This window comes from Erythrolamprus reginae, chromosome 3, assembly GCF_031021105.1.
Source record: "Erythrolamprus reginae isolate rEryReg1 chromosome 3, rEryReg1.hap1, whole genome shotgun sequence".
Classification (NCBI taxonomy): Eukaryota; Metazoa; Chordata; class Lepidosauria; order Squamata; family Dipsadidae; genus Erythrolamprus; species Erythrolamprus reginae.
The window spans coordinates 153,054,533-153,065,760 of NC_091952.1; the positions used below are offsets into that span (position 1 = coordinate 153,054,533).

An 11,228-nucleotide genomic window follows, 5' to 3' on the forward strand; every position below is an offset into this window, starting at 1 on the left:
GAGATAACCAAATTTTGAATTGGACCTGGAAACAAACTGGCATTCAGTACTGTTTGCAGATCAAGGATGTTATATGTGCCTTTCTTTAGGCAACCAACATGGCTAGCATGGCCACAGAAACGTCTGGATATTTTTCAATAAAATCCCCTATAGAACGCTTTGCAATAGTCCAATCAGAAAAAGAACTGTTGAGGAAGGAGCGTAACTGGCACACAATGCAGAGTTGAGCAAAGGTGTTCCTGGTCATAGCTGCCATCTGCTCTTTAAGCAGGGGCCAGGGGGCCAAGAGGACTATTTAGTTTAGTGCAACACCATTGAAGACCAAAGAAGATAAGGTTTTGGGCACAGAGAGACCTACCCATAGCCACTCCGTCTTACAAGGGTCAGTTAGAATAGAATTCTTTATTGGCCAAGTGTGATTGGACACACAAGGAATTTGTCTTTGGTGCATATGCTCTCAGTGTACATAAAAGAAAAAGATACATTTGTGAAGAATCATGAGGTACAACACTTAATGATTGTCATAGAAGTCAAATAAGCAATGAGGAAACAATCAATATTAATAAAATCTTAGGATACAAGCAACAAGTTACAGCCATAGTCGTAAGTTGGAAGAAATGGGTGATAAGAATGATGAGAAAAAACTAGTAGTAATACTGCAGACTTAGTAAATAGACAGTGTGGAGGGAATTATTTGTTTAGCAGAGTAATGGCATTTGGGGGGGGAAACTGTTCTTGTGTCTATTTGTCTTGGTGTGCAATGCTCTGTAGATACGTTTTGAGGGTAGGCGTTGAAATAGTTTATGTCCAGGATGCAAGAGATCCATAAATATTTTCACTGCCCTCTTTTTGACTTGTGCAGTATACAGGTCCTCAATGGACGGCAGGTTGGCAGCAATTGTTTTTTCTACAGTTCTGATTATCCTCTGAAGTCTGTGTCAGTCTTGTTGGGTTGCAGAACCAAACCAGACAGTTATAGAGGTGACAGACTCAGTGATTCCTCTATAGCAATGTTTCCCAACCAGTGTGCCGCGGCACACTAGTGTGCCACGGGACATGGTCAGGTGTGCCGCGAGCCCGGCCTGGCTGGAGCTTCCCTGGCGGTGACGGGAAGTGAGCTTTTGGGGCCCGGTGGGAGGGCGCCGGCCACTGTTGCTTCTAAGCTGTGTGGTCATGCGCCCGCACAGCCATTAGGAAAAACCCCCCGGCAGAAATTTTTGAAGTTGCGCAAAGCCACGCAGTCCTAAATCGCTCCCTTCTCCGGCCAGCAAAGTCGGCTGCCCAGGAAAGCGCCGCGTTTGAAAACTGAGCGTTTAAAAAGCGCGCCGCTTTCCCAGGCAGCCGGCTTGCTGGCCGGAGAAGCGAGCGATCCGGGACTGCGTGGCTTTGTGCCGTGATGAAAACAACGGTGCCGTGGTGGCTTCCAAGTGCCGCCCTTCGCCCCACCACCCGTTCCTGCAGGTAGAAGTCGGGCGGGGTACCGGGAGGCGGAGGCGGCGCGTGGCCTTGCGCTGAGCGCCATGGACACCTGGGAGGGCGAAGGGTTGAATGTGGCTGCTGCCTCTTAGGCGGAGGCGAAGGCAACGGCGGAGTTTGCGCTGGGGTCATGCGGGGCCGCTGATCCAGGGGGCCACGGACCGGCAACCCACCTCCACTCTCTCTCTCTTTCTCTCTATGTTGCCGGCGTGGTGCACGAGAGAAAGAGAGAGAAAAAGGAGGGTTAGAGAGAAAGCAAGAGAGAAAGAGAGAGAAGGAAAGCAAGAGAGAAATCGAGAGAGAGAAAGCAAGGGAGAGCGAGAGAAAGCAAGGGGGAAAGATAGAGAGAAATAGTGTGTGTGAGAGAGAAAGCAAGGGAGAGAGAAAGCAAGAGAGGAAGAGAGAAAGAAAGAGAAGGAAAGCAAGAGAGAGAGAAAGCAAGGGAGAGAGAAAGAAATAGAGAGAGAGAAAGCAAGAGAGAAAGAGAAGGAAAGCAAGAGAGAGAGAAAGCAAGAGAGAGAAAGCAAGGGAGACAGAAAGAGAGTGTGTGTTTGAGAGAAAGCAAGAGAGAAAGCAAGAGAGAGAGGAAGAGAGAAGGAAAGCAAGAGAGAGAGAAAGCAAGGGAGAAAGAGAGAATAAAAGAGATAGCAAGAGACAGAGAGAAAGAATGCAAGAGAGAGAAAGCAAGAAAGAAAGAGGGAGTGAAGGAAGGCGAGAGAAAGAGCAAAAAAGAGAGGAAGGAAGGAAGAAAGAAAGAGGGATGGAGAGAGAGAGGGAAAGAAAGAGGGGGGGAAATAGGGCGAAAGGGAGGAAGAGAGAGTTTTTTGGTCCAAACTTTTTTAGCGCCCCCCCCCCCCCGCTCGCCCAATGTTCCCCAGGATTTTGTAAGTGTGAATAATGTGCCGCGGCTCAAAAAAGGTTGGGAAACACTGCTCTATAGAACTGTATCAGCAGCTCTTTGGGCAGTTTGAGCTTCCTGAGTTGGCACAGAAAGAACATTTTTGTTGTGCTTTTTTGATGACGTTTTTGGTATTAGGTGACCATTTTAGGTCTTGAGATATGATAGAACCTAGTAATTTGAAGGTCTCTACTGTTGATACTGTGTTGTCTAGTATTGTGAGAGGTGGTAGGATGGGAGGTCTGATGTTTCAATTCTTATGCTTGCACAATAAAGAGCACTTAGGCACTTGTTTTCTTCAACCTTAATTTCAACTGCATTCGATTTTTCCAACTACTGGGGTCCTTTCCAATAATCATCGCCTATGGATTAAATGACATGAATAGATTATTTATACTTCCAGGAAACTATCTATTTTTTTCTTTGTCTAATACTGAATCATTTCTTATGGTATCTTCTTAAGGAAATCTCACCGCTTTTCTTCAACAGTATATTCAAAAGTATCAATTTTTCTTTATTCAGACTTTTTGATGATCCAGCTTTCACCGCAATATTTCAACAAGGAAAACTATGTAACCTTGATCATATGTACCCCAGTGTGATGTAGTTAACCTAAACTGTTATTTGTTGAAACAAGGGAACTTAAACTCAGTATGAGGATATCTGTGGCATACCTAAATAAATCAATACTTACCTAACAGAAGATTCAGTCATGATACTGAATTGCAATATATTTATTTATTTATTGAATTTATATTGCTGCCTATCCGCCCAAGGTGAATTACTACAAAATTCCCCATAAAGCTTTTGAACTCTCAGCTGGCAGAAGTGAAAAACAGAAAGTATAATGTTCAAGATCATTATATGTAACTATAGCTTACTTATAAATCTGAACGACCGTAAGACATTGGGTATAGGGACATGATCTGTAGGCTCTTTTCAATAGACAGTTGTGATTTTATATCAACACTTTTCAACAGTTAAGGATGAAATAAAGAATTCAACATCTGTTACACTCTATTTCAGGGTAAAAAATAGATTTAAGAATAGGTATCCACAATGGCTTTTAAATATGTATTTTATTCTATAATGAAAAAAGAAGTTCACAGTCAGAGATACTTGTCAATGATGATGCTTCTGCTTAAACTGAAGTCCACAGTAACCACATGTTCCTGTTTTTGTATCTTTGTCCTGCAAATATAAATGGTAAAAATACAATTTTATCATTTCTGCACATTTATATGTTCATAAATTCCCTGTGAAATGAAAAATTATTTCTCATATAGGGGAAAGGGAAGGCTGAGCTCCACTTAGCAGGAGGCTCTTTAAGTAATCCCTCTGTGATGAAATATAGCTTCTTGAAATGCAACAGCAGCTTGTAACCTTCTCTGTCTGCTTCACCTTTGACCTTCTGGAGAATCCAGCAAAGAAGATTGCAAATAGTGATGGCATGATCGCAAGACATTGGGCAACCAGTTGTAAATGTAATCAGGTGATCATGGGAGGGGTGTTTTATGATGGTTGGAAGTTCTTTAAAACACCCTTTTTGAGGTCATCATAATTTTGAATGGTCATGAAATGACTAGTGGTAAATTGAGAATTACCGATAAATTTTTTAATTTGCTAGCCAATTTCACAACATACACCATTAAAATAAAGCATTGCACTTGAACATCAGTTCTCACACATTTTGATGTCAGGCCTCTTTACTTGATTGAGAATCCAAAACAGGTTTGGTTCATGTACGTTATATCAACTGATATTTATAGTATTATAAATTCCAATTGAGAAATGTCATGGGACTCTTAAACTAGAGTTTGAGGACCAGTGCAGTCCAGAAGACATTCCATTAAAAAATCCTCGACATAGAAATTTCTGCAAGTAGCAAAATAATGAGAATAAAAACAGATAGGAAATTGAGTTAATACCAAATGGATAATGAACAATGGATTACACTTAAACAATCATTGGAAATAGTCATACTTCTAGTGAAAACCGAATACAACTATAACTCCAGATTGTCAATATATTTTTTTCACTTCCATGATACGAAGAACAATAGTTGAATTTCTTAGTAGCCTGAACATATTTTTCTAAACATGATATAACACTGATCACAAATGGACAATTGAATTAGATTACCAAATTGATGTACACTTTAGGATGGCCCAAAGCTCCTCCACCACCATCACACCATACAACTCTAGTTTCAACTTCACTCACAGGTTGTTCAGCAATTAAATCAATTGCAAAGTTTTCATTCACCTACAATAGCAAAATAGAAAGATGTTTTATTATGTAGTAATTCAAGCAATACACTTAGTTTAGTAGTAGTGTTACAAGCAGTCATCACAACATTCTAATAGAGTAGTAATTGATTGGCTGTCTTCAGTAACAAATTTGTTCCACTGATTTTTTTAGTTACCAGGAGTCATCATCAATGAGGAGATTCATAGCATATATAAGGAAAGAAATCAATCTAGTTTAAATAAAATGGCAATTAACTTTGCCAGATTATTTTAGATACATCTAAATTATACTTATGTTGAAATAACCAATTTGAATTATGTGAATAGCACAAAAGTGTTTTCCATCTATGACAAAGTTTTTTAAGTGTGCTAACCCATAAGTTAAAAATCCTTTCAAATGTATCTCATGCAAGCCTACTGTCATTTGAGGGAATGAAATGAACTAACTAATAGGTTTATTGATTAAGTCATCAACTGTTTGCTCACAAGACAATGACATTTTACACTGAAGTCATTGAACATTTCATCAATAGCTGGAGAAACTACAGACTCACAGTAAACATTTCTGACTCAGATTTTACCTCTTTTTGTCTCCCAACAAATCGAACCCTCCTGTAGTCTTTTTCGTCATAAACCTATAATTAAAGAAGAAATATATTGAAAATAAATTCTGATTTTAGGAATCTGAAACAAGACAAAAAAACATAGTAGCATAATTAGTAGCAGTTTCAGATATTCTGATGCTATGGAGCAAAGGAACAATTATTTTATTGAAAACAAAATATATTCAGTATTAAATGGAAAAGATCCCTACATTATTTTAAAAATGAATGCTGCTGATTTGGAATTTTTAAGCTTTATTTCATGTATACTTTTTACATAAAATTCATTATTATTGATACCGTTATGCCAATATAATGGATAAAGCCACATATACAAATTGTGTTTGTTCTACTTTGAAGAAGTTTATTATACTTTTTCAATCAATATCTGCCAATTGATTCAAACTAGTTGGAAATTGGAACACCTATATCAGTTGCCTGTCATTAAGGTGTTTAAAAGCTTACAAGGCTCAAGCCCAAATTGCTAGTAGAACCAGCATTTAATTAAGTAATTAATATGCAAATGCTGTGGAACCCACCATAAATTTTATTTATTTATTTATTGGATTTGTATGCCGCCCCTCTCGGCAGACTCGGGGTGGCTAAATGCATCTGACAACAACTTTACTTTTTCCTATGGCAGGCACTATGTTATGGAACAAACCAACAACAGAGTTAAAGCTAGCCCCTTCCCTATGACAAGTTAGGATGGGACAATAATCATATTCTGACTCAGACCTCTTAATATTCAGTGCCTTAATATTCATACTAAATTTTATCCTAAATGTTTCATTTTTCTTTTTAGAATACCTTTTAAGGTATTCTTAATGACTGTCTTAGCTGCAAAATAAATTTGTAAATCAATAGCTAATTACGTGTATTATTTTTCAGATCAAAAGTACCACTTTAAATTAAGATTAAAGAGTATCTTTTTTTGAAGATACTTAGTCTAACAACAAAGTAAGTATTGCCAAATTAGAGACCTTATGTGGTTACGCATGACATAGCAGTATAAGTATAAAAGACTAGAGTTTGCACTGATATGATACATGTTTTGTTATTTTTATTTCATCACAGTCCCTATCAAATATCTATAAAAGACAAGGAAAAACATGCATTGACTGACTTATGAAATCTTTGCCTACTAAACAGTTTTTGGGACATAGCACACAACACGCTTTATAAATTCTTCAATTTTACATTTGAGCTCTTTTAAAACTTTAGACTGGATATAATATGGATATTATGATTTGTCAACAAGTACAAAAATCACCTGTTATTACAGCAAGCTCATTAACTCCTCTCTTTAAAAAAAAACAACAACTCTGGGACTCTTATCTTAGAAAGATAGAAAACTGAGAGCAGAAAAAGACCTAGTGGTCCATTGAGTCTTCCCCTTTGAGTTATTGGCCAAAAGAGAATTCTATTCTATTGTATTCTTTTTCTATTCCTATTCTGTTGTATTCTTTTTCCTATTCTATTCTGCGGAACTGCAGAAAAAACTATTTATTTATTTATTCATTCATTCATTCATTCATTCATTCATTCATTCATTCATTCATTCATTCATTCATTCATTCATTCATTTATTTATTTGATTTTTATGCCGCTTTTCTCCTTAGACTCAGGGCGACTTACAACATGTTAGCAAGAGCACTTTTTAACAGAGCCAGCATATTGCCCCCACAATCCGGGTCCTCATTTCACCCACCTCGGAAGGATGGAAGGCTGAGTCAACCTTGAGCCTGTTATGAGATTTGAACCGCTGGCCTACAGATCTACACTCAGCTTCAGTGGCCTGCACTACAGCACTCTACCTGCTGCGCCACCCCGGCTCTTCTGCCAATTGCTGCCAACCTGCCTTCCATTGAGGACCTGTATACTGCACGAGTCAAAAAGGGGGCTGTAAAAATATTTACGAACACCTCGCATCCTGGACACAAAATGTTTCAACTCCTACCCTCAAAACGTATCTACACGCCATCACTCTACTAAACAAATAATTCCCTCAACACTGTCAGACTTTTTACTAAGTCTGCACTTCTATTTCTACTAGTTTTTTCTCATCATTCCTATCATCCTTTTCCTCCCACTTAGGACTGTATGACTGTAACTTGTTGCTTGTATCCTAAGATTTTTATTAATATTGATTGTTTCTTCATGGCTTATTTGACCCCCTATGACAATTGTTAAGTGTTGTACCACATGATTCTTGACAAATGTATCTTGTTCTTTGAGAGAATATGCACCAAGACAAATTCCTTGTGTGTCCAATCACACTTGGCCAATAAAATTCTATTCTATGCTATTCTTATTTCCTATTCCATTTTTTTCTATTCCTATTCTATTCTATTTCTATTCCTTTCTATTCTTTTTTAATTCCTATTCTCTTCTTTTCCTATTCTATTCTATTTCTTTTTCTATTCTATTACTTTTTCTATTTCTTATTGGACTACATCAAGAGTAGGCAAAATCAAGGGTAGCCATCATGCTAGCTCAGGAATTCTTGGAGTTGAAGTCATGTCATAGAAAAATCAACTTTGCCTACCCCTGAATTAGATGACCTACAAGGTCCTTTCCAACTCTAGTAATCTATAAATCTGTACCACTTCCCTCCTTCCTTTGAAGGTGCCTATTCATTTCAGTCATTAAAGCCTCAAAGCCAACCTAGGAGCCACAACGTAGAAGCTATTATTGGGTCCAAAATATTCCGACTACAACCCGACCAGCAGCTGAGAAGCCGAACCCCCTGAAGCAGAGCAGAAGATGGAAATTAAGGGGAGGGGTCTCCGCATCCCCCGAGAGGTCGAGCTTGACTTTACCTGTCCCGTGTGCGTCACCTTCTCACCGGTCGGGCTTGTCTCGACTCCGTAATTCCTCCGCAGCGTAATTCCCACAGAAGCCGGGGGCAATTTACCCCTCAGCGAAATAAACCCCGCCCGCAACGCCCCACGCAAGGGCAAAGTGGTGCCCGCCGCCATTTCGGTTAACTCCTGCCTTAGCCTTCCCCGACTCTGCCCACAAACAAAGCTACTGCGCAGGCGCGAGGCGGCCGGTTGGCTGAGCGAAACACGTCCGACGCAGTACGCAAAAAAACGTAAAAAAAAAAAAAGAGCCCCACGTTGGTGAAGACTTGCTGCTGTTGTTGCTGCTGCTGGCCGTAAAAGCTTAGCGTCGTGTTTGGGGGCTGTAAGGTTGGTAGTGTTGGCGTTAACGGCGTAGCTTTAGTACCTCGAGCAAAAGGGCTGATTTGGCGGTAGGACTCGGAAGCGGCTGGGGGAGGGGGAAGAGAACCGCGGTTCTGCGGTTCCCCGGAAAGTCGAGGCCCAGTCTGCGCATGCGCGTTTGGATCACCTACCGATCACTTACTGCAGAGGCCTCCAACCTTGGGAACTTTAAGACTTGTGGACTTCAACTCCCAGAGTTCCTCAGCCAGCATAGCTGGATGAAGAACTCTGGGAGTTGAAGTCCACAAGTCTTAAAGTTCCCAAGGTTGGAGACCTTTGATATACAGTACTGTACTGCGCAAGGCCATCCAATTCGGACTTCTTCTGAGTAGTGGGCGAATTGCACGTTCAATATACCAATATTGATTTATTTCACTTGGATATGGTGGCCCGTAGTTGTATCTTGCTAAATTAGTTCGCTTTTGTAAATTGCGTACAAAACGATGACCCAAATCTATAGTTTTCGTCTTCAGATAATCACAAAAGAGACTGTAGGAACAGGGTTGTGTTAGTTACTCTAATGTCTTCTTTCTATTTTCCTTTTTAGCTTTGTTTCCTGGATTTTCGGCATGTCGTTTCTGCTCTTGAGAAGTTTGTTGGCTGCAACAGCCAAAACAACCTGGACCCTGAACTGCAGCTCGGCCTCCCGCTCATTTTCTTCCTGGCTCCTGAGATACTCAAATACTGTCACTCCCTTGCTTGGCCCACTTGCTACCAAATCACCAAATGTACATCTTTTGCCTTTTCTCTCATGCTGCCCACATTACAATTGGCAGCCTGTTGCTGGCATGAAGTGCAAGGCGGTCATCAAGAAGCGCTGCAAAGACTGTTACTTTGTTCGCAAAAAAGGCTATTTGTATATATACTGTAAAACATTCCCACGACATAAACAGAGGAAGTTGTAAAACTCTCCTAATTGCACATTGAGGAGACACTCAAGGCCAATCAAGTGCTGATTGATTGCACAAAATAATAAGTCTGGGGTTAAAAGTTGTGCAAGATTTTGATTTTTGTACATATGAAAAAGCATCAAAATGGAAATAATTATTTTTGGCTTTTTAGATATTGCTTACTTCAGGAACAATTTTGTATGTTGTATCATAATTGCAATAAATAACTATGCCGCCATCCTGGACACTATGTAAAATTCTGTCAAGATGTAAAATGCAAATTCAAAATAATATGTTCAAGATGAGAGTATCAATATGAGAGTTAAACATTATGTGGACTTCGAATTGAAAAGATTAAAAATCCTTATTTCTGTTGCATTGGAATCTACTATGTTGATGGTTTTTTGGCTTTCTGTTCCTTCTAATAGTAGAGTGACTACGAAAAGATAGAGGTCAGTTGATGTGGCCACTCATCTACTGTGCATTAAATTCAAATAAGGCTTGGAAGGTAGCAGCCACAAAAATAAACATTGGCAAATATAAGCATACAAGATTGAAAATGGCTCTTGAGTCTTACTTTTCCCTATGCATATTAACAAAGGCTTTAAAAGAAAACAACCTTTACAATAAAAAGGAAGTCTTACAAACAGTCCATGTCTTCTAACTTTAGCTTTCAGGTTTGTTCATAGACATTTTGCAAATGAGATCTGTTGCTATTACAATTTTCTGCACAGATAAATGAAAAAAAATTGGCAAACACATTGAATTATATTGGTAACTAATGGCTTAGTTTTGGTCATAAGTGTTACATCAATTGCAAAGCATACAAACTGACAGTGTCATAGGGATATAAACTAACAATTTTTAAAATTTTACAGCTTTAATAAAAAAAATATGCCATTGAAAAAGTTTTCTTAGTGATTCTACAGTGCTGTTATAATATTTGTTAATCTTGGTTTATGTTAAAAGAAACAAAGAGAATATGGCCTCTTGGATAGTTTAAAGCCCAACTAGGAAAGATTTTTAAATTACTTGTATCATTGCGTGATTGTATGCAGGATTTGTTTTTTGAAAAATTGGATCAAAGGTTATTTGTCAAATTTATTAGCTGCTGAATATCTCATTTTGAAGCTACTCTAGGTAACTTTCAATAATAAAAAGGAAGAAAATGTGTAAATAGACCAGAAGTAAATTTACAGTATCATAAAATAAACAATGAAAAATGTATAATACATTAATATAACTAAAAATAGATGGGTGGAAAGCAGAGAGGAAGGATACGGGGTATCTATCAAGCCAATGAATGAAATGTATGGTTGTTGTGTAAATGGGAGCAAGTGATTAGAAATAAATCGGCGTTCTTAAACTAGTTAATTTTAAGCTAATTGGATTTAAGATGTTTTGTCTTTTTCTATGTTGTAAGCCGCTCCGAGTCCTCAGAGAGGGGCGGCATATAAATCCAATTACTAAATAAATAATAAATCCAGCAGCCACCTGGAATCTCTTCTTGAATGGCCCCCTTAAGACCTCCAGCATTGGGAGGAAAACCCAAATTTCCTCCCAAGGCCAACCAGTAGACTCAGGTCTTTAGGCTTTGGAAGGATAGAATAGAGGCAGATCTTACTTGGAGGGTAAGATGTTCCAAAGGGTAGATGCTGTAGCGGAGCAGCGCCTGCCCTTTGGAACGTTAATTTATTTATTTATTATTTAGATTTGTATGCCGCCCATCTCCGCAGACTCGGGGCGGCTCACAACAAAATAAAACAATTCATGACAAATCTAAATTATAGTTTAAAATATTTTTTAAAAACCATTTACTAAGCAAACATACATACAAACATACCATGCATAAATTGTATATGCCCGGGGGAGATGTCTCAGTTCTC

General features: G+C 38.8%; 1 protein-coding gene and 1 long non-coding RNA gene across 2 annotated transcripts; one reads left to right on the forward strand and one right to left on the reverse strand.

The window, feature by feature from the left end:
* Positions 1-3,434: 3,434 nt before the first annotated feature.
* Positions 3,435-8,364, reverse strand: NDUFS6 (NADH:ubiquinone oxidoreductase subunit S6). Its single transcript, XM_070747041.1, has 4 exons — positions 8,048-8,364; positions 5,205-5,258; positions 4,517-4,639; positions 3,435-3,565 (listed from the first exon to the last, which is right to left on the reverse strand). Exons 1-4 carry the CDS (start codon positions 8,204-8,206, stop codon positions 3,497-3,499), a joined length of 405 nt encoding a protein of 134 aa, XP_070603142.1. The 5' UTR covers positions 8,207-8,364; the 3' UTR covers positions 3,435-3,496.
* LOC139164642 (uncharacterized) lies at positions 8,315-9,902 on the forward strand. The gene is made up of 2 exons (XR_011558670.1): positions 8,315-8,419; positions 9,000-9,902. It is a non-coding gene; the product is annotated as an uncharacterized lncRNA (long non-coding RNA).
* The last annotated feature ends 1,326 nt before the right edge of the window (positions 9,903-11,228 follow it).

Bases quoted from the DNA above. Each gene is read 5' to 3' on its own strand.
- NDUFS6 (XM_070747041.1), bottom strand. From the start codon at position 8,206: ATGGCGGCGGGCACCACTTTGCCCTTGCGTGGGGCGTTGCGGGCGGGG. The intron at 5,259-8,047 runs GTAAAGTCAAGC...CTTTAATTATAG, and splicing joins AGGTGACGCACACGGGACAG to GTTTATGACGAAAAAGACTA. The intron at 4,640-5,204 runs GTAAAATCTGAG...TTGCTATTGTAG, and splicing joins TTGTTGGGAGACAAAAAGAG to GTGAATGAAAACTTTGCAAT.